This window comes from Phoenix dactylifera, chromosome 8, assembly GCF_009389715.1.
Source record: "Phoenix dactylifera cultivar Barhee BC4 chromosome 8, palm_55x_up_171113_PBpolish2nd_filt_p, whole genome shotgun sequence".
NCBI lineage: Eukaryota > Viridiplantae > Streptophyta > Magnoliopsida > Arecales > Arecaceae > Phoenix > Phoenix dactylifera.
The window spans coordinates 7,104,406-7,120,684 of NC_052399.1; the positions used below are offsets into that span (position 1 = coordinate 7,104,406).

General features: G+C 41.1%; 3 protein-coding genes across 5 annotated transcripts; 2 read left to right on the plus strand and 1 right to left on the minus strand.

Moving 5' to 3' along the window:
• Positions 1–5,781: 5,781 nt before the first annotated feature.
• LOC103698132 (methyltransferase FGSG_00040) lies at positions 5,782–8,316 on the plus strand. The gene has a single exon (XM_008780120.4). It carries the CDS (start codon positions 6,254–6,256, stop codon positions 7,859–7,861), a length of 1,608 nt encoding a protein of 535 aa, XP_008778342.2. The 5' UTR covers positions 5,782–6,253; the 3' UTR covers positions 7,862–8,316.
• Positions 8,317–10,159: 1,843 nt separating this feature from the next.
• LOC103698130 (NAC domain-containing protein 79-like) lies at positions 10,160–12,034 on the minus strand. Of its 3 annotated transcripts, XM_008780118.4 has the most exons (4): positions 11,946–12,034; positions 11,380–11,572; positions 11,013–11,290; positions 10,160–10,925 (listed from the first exon to the last, which is right to left on the minus strand). In XM_008780118.4, the coding sequence occupies exons 2-4, from the start codon at positions 11,567–11,569 to the stop codon at positions 10,392–10,394; spliced, it is 1,002 nt and encodes a 333-aa protein (XP_008778340.2). In that variant the 5' UTR covers positions 11,570–11,572; positions 11,946–12,034; the 3' UTR covers positions 10,160–10,391. The 3 variants fall into 3 exon arrangements, with proteins under 3 accessions (XP_008778340.2, XP_026657302.2, XP_008778339.2); XM_026801501.2 differs by lacking the exon at positions 11,946–12,034 and having other exon boundaries at positions 10,160–10,892; positions 11,380–11,939; XM_008780117.4 differs by lacking the exon at positions 11,946–12,034 and having other exon boundaries at positions 11,380–11,939.
• Positions 12,035–12,943: 909 nt separating this feature from the next.
• LOC103698133 (cytochrome P450 704B1) lies at positions 12,944–15,573 on the plus strand. The gene is made up of 6 exons (XM_039129673.1): positions 12,944–13,257; positions 13,354–13,569; positions 13,659–13,973; positions 14,413–14,802; positions 14,930–15,130; positions 15,209–15,573. The coding sequence occupies exons 1-6, from the start codon at positions 12,952–12,954 to the stop codon at positions 15,386–15,388; spliced, it is 1,608 nt and encodes a 535-aa protein (XP_038985601.1). The 5' UTR covers positions 12,944–12,951; the 3' UTR covers positions 15,389–15,573.
• Positions 15,574–16,279: the final 706 nt, after the last annotated feature.

The window sequence follows — 16,279 nt, forward strand, 5'->3', positions numbered from 1 at the left end:
CCTATCATATTGCCACGGTCTTTCTAAGAGTATGTGACATACATCCATTGGAACTACATTACACCATACTTGGTCTTGATAATTTTTACCAATAGAAAATGAGATTAGGCAGCGTTTAGTAATCTTTACCTCATTGCCTTTCTTGAACTAAGCAATCCGATAAGGCTTTGGATGAGGCTCGGTTTGAAGCATGAGCTTGTTCATTATTTCTTGAGAAACAATATTTTCACAACTTCCACCATCAATCACAATAGTACATACCTTGCTATGAGTTTTACACCGAGTTTTGAAAATATTGGAGCGAAGCCAATCTTCATCCAAACTAACCTTTAGAGTAGAAAGAACCCTTTGGATTATAAGATTTTCACCTTCTTCCGATTCAACCTTCACTTGCTCAATATCACCTTCTTCATCGTACACAAGCTGTTTTGAATCATCGAAGTTTTCATATTCTTCTTCTCCCACAAGATTCACACGAGCATCAACTTGTCTCTTTGGGCAAGTGTTGAAATAATGACCAACTTGTCCACACTTGAAACAAGAATTGGGGTTGTTGGAGTGGCCAAAATGATTATCACCACGAGTATTCAAAGTTGGTTTTGTAGTGTCTTTAGGAACACCACGAACGTTAGATCTTGTACCTCTACCACATAAAGACTCTCCTTCGGAGGGTGGGTAAAGACTTTGTACCTCCACAAATTTCTTTCTTCCACTGTGAGCAAGCTTAGTCTCTACTTTCAAGGCTAGTTGATACGCATCATTGAGTTTCGATAATCGATGCATTTCTACTTCATCCCGAATTAGAATTCCTAGACCTCCAACATACCTCGCCACAAGTTGTTCTTCGAATTCTTGAAGATCATTGTGAGCCATTAGCTTGTAGAGTTCTTCAGTGTAACCAATCACACTTTTATACTTTTGACGAAAATTGTTGAATTGAGCAAAGACCATTTGAGCAAAATCCACCAGAAGAAATTTCTCCTTAAGCCTAGATTTCATTTTCTCCTAGGAAGAAATCTTAGGCTTTTTTTTGCGAAGCCACATCTCTTGAACTTTTTCCCACCATGCCGAAGCATAACCACGAAGCCTTGTAGCAACAAGCTTCACTCTTTGAATCTCCGATGTCTTCTTGTATTCAAAGAATTTTTCAATGGTGCTAAGCCATTGAAGAAACTCTTCGGGTTGAAGGCGACCATGAAATTCCCGTAAATCAATCTTCAAAGTGTCGGAATCACGATAGAACATCCTTTTCAATCGTCCTCCATGATTGGTAAATGGATTCACATTGGATTCATCACTAGAAGACCCACGGCTTGAACCACCGCACTCACTACGAGCTTCTTGGCGCTCAAGACGCAAAGTAAGTTCCTGGACTTGTCTTTGAAGTGCTTGAAGTTCATCATCCCTTTCATCCCTCATTTGGTTGTCACGTCGTCCTCTACCTCCTCATGCTGCTATGAGAAAGAAGAGAATAACCCAAAAGTGTAATCATTAACTTGATACCAAATGATGAGGAAGAGAGGGGAAGGTCGAATGAAAGGATAAATAGATGAACAATCATTTATAACAAGAGAAGAGGGTGGATAAAGCGAGCTACAAGCTCAAGTTATCTCATATATCAAATAGTTTAGTAATCACAATCTGCCCTTGACCCTCTACCACATAGTGTATTTCTACTAGTCTAAGCATTAATCATGCTCTAACTTATTAAGCATCCATCACAATTCTCAAACTCAAAATAAATGTAAACTCAACTTACTAAGCACCTATTATAATTTTCAAATCTAAAATAAATGCAAACACAACTTACAAGAAACACAACTTACTAAGTATCTATTACAATTCTCAAACCCAAAATAAATGCAAACACAGCTTACTGAACACAACTTACTAGAAATTAAAGAAATAAGATTTTGACTTCTTGACCAAAAGTAGCTTCTTTTACACTACATCAAGACAGCATCACAATAAAGTTGGATCACTGAGTATCCAAAGGTATAGTGCCACTGATGCAGTCCTGCCCAATCTTACTATATCAAATGCCAGGTAGTTTATGGAGAAGATAAATATATATATAAAAGCCGACAGAACCTGATGCAAAGAATGCCTTCCACCACCATTTCCAATCCCAGGTGCAAAGAAACTTGTAGGCCGATCCGACGGACACTTTAGGACAGGCAACAGTCAGGAAGATGGCAGCCACGAGGAGGAAGCCAACCACATTTTCTTCAGAAAGGAAGCTGAAGTCATAGTAGGACCTCCCAAGCCAGATCAAAGGGAAAAACAAAGAAGAGCTCAATAAAGATGGTCGTGAAAGGAAGAACCCCGGACGTTACACTGAGAAACCTTGACCGCAATTGCCGTGCAGGGACTTCTCCAGGATTCTGCTCTGTCTCCAGTACCGGAACTTGCATCTGTTTCCTAGACTTTGTTGCCATGCACCCTCTCAGAATTGTGAGCAGGGCTGAAATGCCAAACCATAAAGCAAGGAGGGTCAAACACCGGGGGAAACAGACAGTAGCAGAGCTCCCATTTACAGACCTCATGTTTAGAGCTATCAAGATGGAAAAAGAGATGATAGAGAAGCATGCAATAGACCAGCACAAGGACCTCCACCCTTCTGAGCTGCCTTTGATATTTTGCCATAGCCAAACACCAATATAACCGGCAGCAAAACCAAAAAATGAGGCAGAAACACATCATTCCTGTTAAGAGCAACGAATCTGATCCGGCGAGATGAACCCAAGAGCTTCAGGGATCATTGTTGCTATTGTTGTACCTGCAATCTGAATGCCATCTCCAACCATCACGACACAGAAGCTTTGAGAAGCTTGGTTCTCTAAATGCATCACCTGTAACAAGCTTCCACTCTGAAGTCCCTTTGCTCAATGATGCTTGGCTTTCTTCATCCAATTCCTCAAAAGTTATATAAATCCTTTGGTACTCTTTTACAAATATTGATGGAGGTTAAAAAGACAATTGTTAACACTGAGTGAACGATTGAAACCCCAAGAAACTCTGATCCTATCCTAAAATATATGCCCATTGCAAAAGGACTTGATGGAAGGCAAAATGAATCGTCCTATTTTCGGCATGAAGTCACCCAATTCTGGCCGAGCCGACCTCAGAAGACCGAACCAACCTCAGAAGGCCGAGCCGACCCAGAAGGCCGAGCAGACCTCAGAAGGCTGACCTTCGAAGGCCGATCTCATTGTCCACATGCTGCAGCCATGCCCTGCAGCAGCATCACCGCACCATGTTTTGCTTGCTGGCCACGCCACGCCATATCAATCAGGGACCATGCTCTGCTACCCCAGCCATGTCCTGCCATATCTACCAACATCTTACCGTTTACAAGAATAGCCTACGCCGTGCACCTCAAGCAAGCTCTAGCTGCGCACCATCTGGCTAAAAGCTATCTCCTCCTATGATGAGGATGGGCTATACCTCCGCCACCTGGGCACCTTTACGGGGACTATAAATAGCTCCGTCAGGTAACGCTTAAGAGACTTCTTGGACCAACGAAGATCTACTCTAACTTGAGCGTCGGAGGGCTCTCACCGGAACCATCGGTGAGGATTTGTGCAAGTACACCGTCGCACGGAAGGTGGCTTTCCTTTCTCTGCTCCAGCCAGTAGCTTCCTCGACTCCCCCAGCATGGTCACCCTCGGGCCAAATTTGAACCACAACAGGACTTGTTATGGTTGTCTCAGTAAGCCTGCTTTCATGAGTGAGCGCTTTTCCCAGAAGCAGCAGCCCTAGAAACTTTGCACCCTCTGAACCTTCCGAGGGATTTACAGTAGGAAGGATAATATTTCTATTCCTTCTATCTTCTATATAACAAATCATTGCTTACAACAAAAAGAATAAAACAGCAAACATGCAATGGAAGTGCTGGTCATGAGAAAGTACATGATCATGTAGGCAATCTCTTCTAATATGATTTTTATTTTTATTTTTTGAAAGTAGAGATGCAGAAGCAGACAGATGGTGAACTCACCTGCTTTCTCTAATCCTCCTGGTGTACTCAGAGAGAGTGAGGTAAGGTAGTCTCGTTATTAAAGCTTAATTAGTAATTAGAACTGCTGACTTAATGCCCGCCCATTGACTTCAAGTCGTCGCTTTATTGATCGTGGTTTCCACGGCAACCTATGAGTCAACGTATCTAGGGCCGACGCGTGGCTCGATGGCCCATGACTTGGACTTTCCGAAAACTGAGATTAGAGGAAAGATTTTTCTGCACCATGAGTCATGATGGCCCCACAGGGTGTTCCCATTATTGACCGTTACCCACCGCTGGGACACGGTTGAAATATTGTTAGCTGGATCACGTCATTAACGCTGGATCCAGATCATGGGCCTGATCTCGGATCTAAACTATATTCTTTTTTTGTCAGACTGAAAGCTACAACCAAAACTATTTAAAATATTTTTTATGCTCCAACTCTAATTGGGACAACTCTTCTTCCAAATACAGCCATCGTGATTCACACTACTGTAAAATTCAATTGTGGACAAATCTTCTTCCTTATATTGCTACAGTGATCGGAGCTTTGTATAGATAGATGGATAGACATGAATACACTGTATATCACCAAATATTTTTTTTACTAATCTATTTTTTGTTGAAGACTTGTGCAGGTGTATGTTTAGGCCTGTACAATTATATACTGAATAAATCTTAGGTACTTATATGGGGTTAGAAAATCCGAATAATAACTTCCTACTAATACTTTTAGGTGAAGTCCTGAATCTTTACAAATAGTATCAGAGTGTATCGATAGGAGGCATATGCTTTAAAAATGCATGTAGGATTTGCTTCCATTGGAGCTTCTCGTTTTCCACCTCTCCTATTTTTTGCTTAACTCTCTCAAGTTCCGGCGACGTCCATCTTTCTTGCCTTGGCCCGTCTCCCTTTGCCTGCTATTGACCCATAATCCATATGGACTATGGACAAATGTGCCTATATCCTTGCTGCAAATGTGAAAGCTAGTTGTAAAAATAATCTTGGCTTGATTAGATCTCTGGTCCATGATGTTGCATCAATTACTTTCAATGATGGTACTTCTAAAAAGTAGCCGTCTTACTACTTGTAGCACAAAATTAATAATAAATACAAATAAAAAATCACATGTTTTAAAAGTTTTTCCCTTAAATCAAGTGGATACAAAATTGATAATTTTAATGGAAGGATCCCATGCTTTCACTTGATTTCTAGTATAGAAGCATTCAAATTAATTTCTATGTGTTTTAAGAAGTCTAGATCAAAAGCAGCAGCTTTCATTCTCAAATACATAGTTTGTAATATATTTTAGCTTACTAACTATTTTCTGTCTATTATGTGGTCACTTGATGCTCAAGTAAGAGGCTTTCAAAGCACATGTTCCTTTTTTTTTTCATGCTTTAAGTAATGGGAACAATGTAGACCGTCAGCATTGGTGAGGTTTCTCTCCCCCACGCACGATTTTTTGTTGGCTATGGAAGTCGTCCAACTTATTGAACCTTACCTTATATAGCCATTACATGCCTTGCAGGGGTGTAATCCAGGAGAGCTTAATCTCTAGGACTCATCAAGCTTGGTTTAAAACTAATTTCAAGCTTAAAAATTGAAATGAGCTTGATTTGTTTACTATCTTTTTAAACTCAAAAAAATCGAGTTAAATTAATTCAAGCACAAAGCAAGCTCAATTTAAGATTGAATTAGTGCTTAATTCAAGCTTGATTCAACCATAGTTCAAAAATTAAACAAACTTGAAATAACCCATACAACAAAGGGTTGGATCTAAGAACCAATATCCACTATGTAAACTTATATTATATGTATATATTTTTAAGCCTAATGAAGTCGAGCTTAATCGAGCCAAGTTTATTTTTGGCTTGACTTAAAATGTTAATGACATGCTTTTGGCTAGTAGTTTAGTGGATGAAGGAACGAACAAAGAGGCAGGTCTGCACTGACGGAAGCTTCGACCGTCGTCCACTCCAGTCCCGTCGGCTTCCTTGGAATATTTTTCTCCTCTGCCGCTGCCTTCTCCCCAAGCTCGGACTAGCCGTTATGCTCAGCGACGACGGTTAAAAAGGCCAACCGAGACCCCCGCACTAGCCGTTACAAAACCAGCAATGCCGCTTGACATCCGACCGTTACATTAGCGATTTCAAAAAATACCAACTCAAACCAAGAACACGCACAACAAATTAATAACCCGTTCACGATCCAGGGTTAGAAGGGAATCGATCGCAGAGCAAGGAAAAGATGACGGGAGGTATAGAGGAGGAGATGCATCTCCTAAGATCCAGGGCAACGGAGCTTTCCCTCAGGGAGGACTGGAAGGAATACATCAACCTCTACACCCACCTCATCTCCCTCTGCGACCACCAGCACTCACCCAGCAGCGACGCCAAGCTCCACAAGACCCTCTGCTTGGCCCTCTCCAACCGCGCGGAGGCACGGTCACGGCTTCGGGATCTCTCTGGTGCATTGGAGGACTGCGATCGCGTGCTCGAGATCGATCCTACCCACCTCAAGGCCATCATTTGTAAGGGCAAGATCTTGCTCGATCTCGACCTGTACACGCAAGCGTCCGGCTGCTTCCAGCAGGCCTTCGTCAATCAGGGAACGGGCAACGCGGAAGCTCTTCGAAGGCTCTTGGGGCGATGCAGGAGATTGGAGGCCCAGTCGAGAACAGGCGCTCTGGATATTTCAGACTGGTTGCTGAACGGGTTTGGTGGAAATCCTCCCGAGCTCGCAGAATACGTTGGTCCAGTCGAGGTCCGGAGATCGGCCAATGGTGGAAGGGGGCTCTTCGCCACCAAGAGCGTCGAAGCTGGAACGCCGCTGGTGATAACGAAGGCGATTGTGCTTGGAAGAGGGATTCTGCCGGAGACGGCCGGCGGGCCTGGCGAGAACGCCAGAATGGTGATGTGGAAGGACTTTGTGGACAAGATTCTCGACGCCACGGAGAAATGCAGCAGGACCCTCTATTTGATCTACACACTGTCCGCAGGGGATGAGGAAGGTGGTCCGGGGATTCCTGTAATGGGACTCTTCAGTCCAGGAGCGGCAAAGGAGAGCTTCATTCTCGAGAACAGAGAGCCAGACGTGGATAGGATCTTGAAGGTCCTGGATGTGAATTGTCTAACCGAAGAGGCATTCTCTGCCAAAGTTCTTGGGAAGAACAGCGGCTACTGCGGCGTCGGGCTGTGGATATTGCCTTCCTTTGTGAATCACTCGTGCAGCCCCAACGCGAGGAGATTGCATATCGGTGACAGGGTGGTGGTCCATGCCTCAAGGGATGTGAAGGCAGGGGAAGAGATCACCTTCGCCTACTTCGACGTGTTCTCGCCACTGAGCAAGCGAAGAGAGATGTCTAAAAGATGGAAGTTTCATTGCCACTGTGAGAGGTGCCGATTCGAGGAGAAGGTTTTATCTGCACAGGAGCTGAGGGAGATGGAAATGGTGCTGGAAAGCGGGTCCGACATGGGTGGAGTCTCGTCAAGACTGGAGGAAGGGATGAGGAGATGGATGGTGAAGGGGAGGGAGAAAGGTTTCCTGAGGGCATCCTTTTGGACTGCTTACTATGGTGTTTACGAGTCGGAGAAGTTGATGAGGAAGTGGGGGAGGCAAATTCCGGCTGAGGCCGTGGTGGCGGAGAGTGTGTCGGAGGCTGTGGGAGGGGATGAGAGAGTCCTGAAGGTACTACTGGGGAGACTGAAGAAAAAGGGAGGCATTGGTGGCAGTGCTGTTGGTGGCCTGGAGATGGACAAGGCAATGAGACTGGGGAGAGGGACATACGGAAAGGTGGCGAAAAAACAAGGTATGAGAGCTCTATTTGAGCTTGCATTAGCAAGCAATGCCCATTAGATTTTGCTTTTATTTTAGTTGCTCTTGTAATTTTTTTTCCCTTAATCAGCACTCTTTTGAGGAAGACTGATAATATGGTCAAGGAATTCTTGACCAGGTTTTATTTCTCCATTGTTGATGTCATTCGATGCAATAAAGTTTTATATGCAAGTTAATTAAGCTTTTTATCTGGATCAGATTGAACTTTAAATCTCCAAAGCCATGGTAGATTGTAATATGTTAGATTTGGTTGTCAACTAAGCCATTCCAATAGCATGCTGAATGACTCGATTTGAGCTTGCATAAGCAAGCAATGCCCATTAGATTTTGCTTTTATTTTAGTTTCTCTTGTAATTTTTTTCCCTTAATCAGCACTCTTTTGAGGAAGACTGATAATATGGTCAAGGAATTCTTGACCAGGTTTTATTTCTCCATTGTTGATATCATTCGATGTAATAAAGTTTTATATGCAAGTTAATCAAGCTTTTTATCTGGATCAGATTGAACTTTAAATCTCCAAAAGCCATGGTAGATTGTAATATGTTAGATTTGGTTGTGAACTAAGCCATTCCAATAGCATGCTGAATGACTCAAAAAATTTGAGATGTCATGGAACCCCAAGACATACATCAAATGGAGTTGTTTGAGGGGAATCTGAATCCAAGATAATGCAATGCCTTTTTTAATCATTTTGATTTAGGGCCAGTAGGATCCAATGAATGTTACTGAATTCTGAAGCAGGAGTTTAAAATTCTTACCTTCTTTAATATAATAAAAAGTGGTTGCAGATTTTACTTATATTGTACTGCAAAGATAAGTTACATAATGAATTGAAAGTCTTAGGCCTCCTAAGGCAACCAAACAAATATCAGGCTGAATACATTTGATAAGATTAATCACGTGGGCGTCATGGAGTTTGCACTGATCAACCAAGAACATCTCATGGCGATAACATGACTCGATCCCGTGACATCGTCAGCACAAGAGATGGCCAGCACCTCAGTTTTCTGCTGTCTTTTAATTTTTTTCCTTGGCTTCATCCTAATCAACTTGTGCAGAAGAATTGGATGGTAGTAATCATTAACTATTGTTTGAATCCTCTGATTTGTCTCAACTTACCCACAGAAGATCTAGGAGCATATCTCTTGAAAGAGATGTAAACTCACCCCGTGACACCAAAGCAACATGGCCTGCAAGAGTTAATCAAAGAGTTACACAAAGATGGTCCTTAACCTGGTTCCAAAAGACAAGAAGAGTTCAATTTTTTTAATCTACACTTTCTGTGTAAACAATCTACTTGCACTTCCTTGGACTATATGAAGTGAATATGCTATTACTTCGTATGTGATGAAGTGATTAATTTATTTGGTTAGAAGAAATTAAACCAATGAAGTCTTGGCTAAGGTTGGCAAATGATTAGGAGTGTTAGGTGAGCCACAGATAATTGATTCAAATGATCAAGGAGTTTCATACTAAGGACCATAGCCATTCACCTAAATAAGCCTGCCTTCATGGAGGAAAAGATGGTCATTTCTGGAAAGTCTAAATTACATCTATAGCTAATAACATAAATTAAGATACCTTGACGATGGTGCATTAGGTTTTTAGTCGGCAAACCATGTGATGATCTGTAAATTTTTCAAACATTACGACAAAAACAAAGATATGATGATCCCTACAACTTACAACTGAAGCTTCTTCCCTAAGGACCACTTTAATAGTAAAGAGAACATTATGCTTTCTAGCTTTTTGTCATCATCTTCTTTCATTTTCTTCACCACAGGAACATTTTCACATCACACTAGTACAGAAACAGAACTAGAAGTTGTTATGTCACAATCATGACTTTGGTTGTTGATCATATGATCCGATAACACCAATCAGAATTTCCTACTGATGTGAAACATATGAAAACAAATTCTCATAAATAACAGATTAGATCTTGCACCTGATATGGATGGAAGGAATTTTGAGTAGGCGACCTAACGGACTCAAGCCACATATAAAAGAATTGCAGGGCCGGTTATGAAAGAGACAAAAGAAGATGTTGGGATGAAGCAATACGGTATCCAATGTAATAAGACCCATAACCTTCATTGCTCGCTGCCTCAACAAAAGACCGAAATATGTAATACTTCAAGCGATCTATGTTCGGAGTTTTGGTATAATAGTCAGTGTCTCATGTTTGATTTTGCTAATTGAATGCCCATAAGATGGAAGTCTCAAGGTATAAGGATTTTCGTATCCACGAGATTTGTAGTTTGCTGTCACTTGAGTAATAAAACCACATCAGGCCACTAAATAGGCACCAGTGTAATCTTAAGCTGAAATGCTCCCAGATGACACTCGTAAACAATGCTTTCAAGCAATATAAGAAATATCATTACAAAACATTGATCGTCACACCGAAATATTCCAATTTAATGTCATCTTCTGAAGTTCTAAATCTGCATACTGAACCCAATATTTACATATGCACACACCAGTTGTACAGTTCTCTCTCCTGGAATTTAATCTTTTTGCTTGCATGAAATCCTTTTCTTCGAGTGGCTCAGAAACATCCATCTGGGTGCAGAGGCCTTGCTGAAGCATTTGGGTTCTCTTGGCAATCAAATAAGTGCATCTCCATATAATTGTTTGTGAGAGCTGTGATGCTATTATCCCTCTCTCTTTTGAAACTCTTTTTTTCCATGCTATACCCATTGTTCTCAAGCAATTGCACCAAACTGGCACCTGGGATCTGAGAAGCCCCATGGGTGGTATTCAAGGAGCCTGGCGGAGACATCTCAAAATGATTTAGTGATGATGGTGAAGAACTGGACGTAGAGAGAGAGGCAAAGTTGTAGCAATTCTGCAACAGCTCCCAATGGCTCATCTCACCCTCCAAGGCATCGGAGAAGCAGGTCACGTGAGTTGGGACAGATGCCGAAGAGGCTTTGTTCTTGCTTCTGTGGGAATCATTTATCAATGGACCTAGAAGAGTAGAATCCAATCCATCTTCAAACCAGGAGCCCATCCCAGCGAGTTGTGTGTCTTTCTTCTCTCCTGAATTCTTATGGAATACTTTACATATCACCCACTCATTCTAACACACAGGAAACAATGCGAAGAGAAAATAAATTAAAACAATCTGTAATTAGGAAACGCGAGAGGTTTAGAGAGATATGAGTACCATTGCTGTTCTAGAGAGGTTGTAGAAAGGATCCTTTCTCTCTAATCTGTATTCATGCATGACCCAGTTGGTCCTCTCTCCTTTGGGTGCTCTGCCTCTGTAGAAAACAAGGGTCTTCTTCATCCCAATAAGAAACTTTCCTTGGTGAATCTCCTTATCTTTTCCGGTTGCCTTCCAGTATCCAGCCTCTGTAGCCCTGTTTGTCTTCAAACCAGTTGGATACTTCCTATCCCTGAGGCAGAAGAAGTACCCAGACTTCTCTCCTGTTCCAGCTTTGACTTCCATACAAGAACATAATCTCAGAGATAAGATAACAGACTTGAGGAAAAGATGAGGAAGGATTGAAGGGACATCAAAGGAAGCTTACAGGGCAAATCCCATGGCTCAGATTTGTTCAAGTCAACTTCCCCAATGGCTCTGGCATTAAAGCTGGCATCCATGACCTTCTGGTAAAGGTAGTGAGTAATGAGTTCTTCATCGGTAGGGTGGAACCGGAAACCTGGTGGCAAGTCCATATCATCGTCTCCCTTGCTTAGCCCTAAAGCACCATGTTCCATTTCCTATTGAGAAAAAAACAAGGAACCAAGTTGAGTAATGATCTAACAATTAACTCTGTTATGTCTATTGATGAATTCAAGCAAGATGAGAGAAAGCAAACTGGGTCTAATTGGATAAGATATAACAATCTTAAATCCCACCAGCCAATAGGTGGGCAAGAACTGATTAAGATATAAGTGTATGATATTAGAGAGAGAGAGATAGATAGATAGATAGATAGAGAGAGAGAGAGAGAGAGAGAGAGAGAGAGAGAGAGAGAGAGAGAGAGAAGATTCTGGTGCATGATACTGCAATATTATTTGGAAAGGAAGGCAGAAGTTGGGGGGGAGAGGGTGAAGATGAAACATGAGATCGTCATCAATCGGAATCTCTAACCTTTGAGATAGATATTGAAAGAAGTTGTCCAGGGAAAAGTGATGAAGGGAGGTGACCCTCTTATATGCTACTTTCAAGATATTGAGTGCTCTGCAAAGCAACAAGGTAGTTATAGGTCTGTTGCTTCCTCTAATACCTTTTTATCTAAAGTTTGAAGCAGTGGATCTGTTGGATGCGATAGAATTTCCTACTCAATGGGTCCAGGCCAACCTGTCTCAAATGGATGACTGAGATCATCATGGACCTTTTATATGATATAGAAGTTGCACACGAAACTCCTATATCTAGATAGGATCCTCTCCTCACAGGAAGAGACTAATCTCAAAATGGGTACATGGCATACTTGTGCCGATCGCTGCCGACCTTCCTATTATATTAATCACTCCCTGAAAGGTTGGTTGTATGTGTAGGGACGGCCAGCTGCTGTTCCTAAAGATGCAGCTGACACCCATATGGAGGCTGCATAATTTTAAGTTATATCTAGAAGGGAAAAGAGGAACAGTATGCTCCTTAATTTTATGTTTCAGATTTTTGCTAATAGCAGCATTATTCAACTTAATTGCCCATGCATCATTTTTAGTTTGCATGAACAATTCTGAAGAATGATATTATTCGCAGAAATATTAAGATACATATGATAAGTTTTCTACCAATCAAAAAAGAAAAATCAGGTTAATCACTTGGAATCCATGAATATTTACAACCTACATGGTGAATGTTAGTGAGGCTAAGAATATTCAAATTTACTCAAATGAATACGGGAGCCACATCCCTTAATCTATTTGGTTAGGTTTGGAACACTAAAGGAATGAAATCATCTATTCTTAGTCACACCAAGATGGCTCAAGGAATAGTGACTTTGTCCATTGGCCACACCTATCACCCACATCTCAACTACTCATTCTTTCCCATTCCTCTTATAAACAGCTATCTCCTAACTCTCAATTCCGAAATGAAGCCATCACAGTTCTTTTAAACATATACTCAGATGGAAGAAGTTTACCAGATGCCCGCAATGTCTTCCTCCACATCTGCACTTCACAATTGCCTGACACTCATCATGGTAGTCTTGTCATGGATCTTGATTCATAGATGGAGTCAAAGGAACCATAAAGGCCCGAAGACATGGCCTATCATCGGAGCAGCCATCGAACAACTAAGAAACTATGATCGAATGCATGACTGGCTCGCTGAATACCTATCTGTGTCGAAGACCATAACTGTCTCAATGCCCTTCAGATCTTTCACTTACATTGCAGACCCAGCAAATGTAGAGCATGTCCTCAAAACCAACTTCGACAATTACCCCAAGGTAAAAGTACTTGTAATATGAGACTGACGCCAAAAGTTTGTTTAATTCGACTTCTCATTTATGCATAATCCTAACAGGAGTTATTCTATTTTAAAGGGAGAGTTGTATCGATCGTACATGGATGTCTTGCTGGGTGATGGCATCTTCAATGCAGATGGAGATATGTGGCGGAAGCAGCGGAAGACGGCGAGCTTGGAGTTTGCTTCCAAAAACCTGAGGGATTTCAGTACAAAAGTTTTTAGAGAATATGCTTTGAAGCTCTCCAATATATTGTGCCAATTATCAATAAATAATCAAGACATGGACATGCAGGTAAGCCTCCATCTTCTGAGCATATGTTATGCATACCTCAGTTTATGTCAAAGCTCTAATTCAGCACTGTTTTGGACAAAAATATACAGGACTTGTTTATGAGAATGACATTGGACTCCATATGCAAGGTTGGGTTTGGAGTTGAAATTGGAACACTCTCTCCCCACCTGCCTGATAACAGCTTTGCTCAAGCATTTGATGCTGCCAACATAATTGTAACGCTCCGATTCATTGATCCCCTCTGGAGGATAAAGAGATTTCTTCGTGCAGGCTCGGAGGCTCTACTTGAACGAAGCATCAAGGCGGTGGATGACTTTACATATGATGTGATTCGAAAGAGAAAAGCAGAGATCGAGAGAGCCCGAGCTAGTGGAATCAGAGAGGTAACGGTCTTCCACTTCAAGGTCCATATAAATAGAAGAAGCAAATGTTTTAAAAGAAGTGAATTAGTTAAAAAGCTTAAAGGTTCGACGAAATGGTGCTTAAGGCTGTGCTGCTTGGCTTGGCTAACAGTGCAGCAAAGATGACAGATGAACATACGAGGTCAAGCTAAAGAGTAAGAGCTAGTAAATGGTCTGGGCCAAGGGCCGTTAAAACCTTTATGTACTGAGACCTCAAAAAGAAAACCTGAGTAGCATTTCAGGTTTTAACTTATTAGGTATGCACAAACTTGTTATTGAATTAGATAGACAAGGACCAAGTTGCTGAAATCTTGAGTCCAACATAACAAATGCGGTATTACATCAAAAAAAGAAAAGAAAAAAGCAGCAAGCTTATTTATTAAACAACTCATGTTCAACTCTTTCTTCTAACTACTTGTCATGCATGGACAAGCACAAACAGATCAAGCATGACATACTATCTAGGTTTATCGAGCTGGGAGAGGTGCCTGACAGCAGTTTCAGTGATGAGAAAAGCCTTAGAGATGTGGTCCTCAACTTTGTGATTGCGGGAAGAGATACAACAGCAACAACCCTCTCGTGGTTCATCTACATGCTCATGACGCACCCTGCTGTAGCTGATAAGCTCTACTTTGAGCTCAAGGCCTATGAAGAAGAACGAGCCAAGGAAGAGAAGGTCAAGTTGATTTCATATGTTCCCAACGATGTCAAGTCCTTCAGCAGCAGGGTAAATCAGTTTGCAGAGCTTCTAAATTATGATTCCTTGGGAAGACTGGTATACTTGCATGCATGCATCACCGAGACACTTCGACTGTATCCTGCAGTTCCTCAGGTGACTGCACTGCCAATTTAAGCTCGAAATCAGTCTTTCAATCATCAATATTTGTTCTGCTTGTCTCATAGGCCTGGTGGAACAAGGTGTTGATTACTGATAAAACTCTGTTTGTCAAATAATGTAGGACCCAAAAGGTATCCTAGAGGATGATGTTTTGCCTGATGGAACCCAAGTTAAAGCTGGTGGAATGGTTACCTATGTTCCCTACTCTATGGGAAGAATGGAGTACAACTGGGGGCCAGATGCTGCATCCTTTAGGCCCGAGAGATGGTTCAAAAATGGCATGCTCCAAAGTGTATCGCCATTTAAATTCACAGCTTTCCAGGTACATCCACCATAACAACAGATGCATTCTTTTCTTCTCCTAATATTTTTACGTTGGTGTCTATGATTTAATTCTCAGGCCGGACCTCGGATATGTTTGGGGAAGGATTCTGCTTATCTCCAGATGAAGATGACACTCGCCATCCTTTGCAGGTTCTTTACATTTGCTCTGGTGCCAAATCATCCAGTGAAATATAGGATGATGACCATATTATCAATGGCTCATGGGTTAAAGATCCATGTTTCCAGACGTGCATAGATATGTTGATTTCCTAGCTTCTGGGGCACCTATTGTTAGATCTCTCCCGACCAGGGAGCTATGAATTGAAAATGGATGCGACGGAAGTTTGTTAATCCATTGCTATACGACACAGTCCCGGGCTTCATTGGAATAGTTCAATATACGTTTACTTCTCTTTCTTTCCTCTTTTTTGAGCTTCTGAATTTGTCTATCTCGTTGGTAATTCATAGGCAAATGTTTATATGCTATCAATAAGCAAAGCTTTCAGTAAATGTATATGTCAACCAAAAAGACCATATATTCAGATAGCGCATGGCAAAACATGCAAATCATGTTGAAGAATCTAAAGCCAAAGAACAGCAAGTTTCATTATAATATTTCAGACAAGGATATAAGAAATTATCTTAATTAATAAATTATCATTTTTAATTAAAAAATATTTTTTATTAGAATGTTAAAAAATATGAAAACTTACTATCGCTAAACCAAAGCTTAGGCTTCCGAGTAGGCCAAACCACTGCCCGCAAAACCAGAAAAATTAACTAATGGGGGGTAGAAAGAGGTGGTTGGCGCTTCTTTTTTTTTTACAAAGCTGAGAAGATTAAAAAGGGGTCAAAATGGGAGGCTGATGCACCATCCGAATATTTGGGGGTGAACTTGAAAAAATGGTGTTGTGGGTATGGGTAGGGCTGTTTTTGATGATTTGGATAGTGAGAATTAAGCATGTTAATGTATTTGATAAAGCCGGTGTATGTTTTTTTATTTTTTTAATATAGAACGGACAGCTCATATATATATATATATATATATATATATATATATATATATATATATATATATATATATATATATAGTATGAATATATTAAAAAAATTAGAAAATAAAATATTCCATGGCAGACGACGCAGG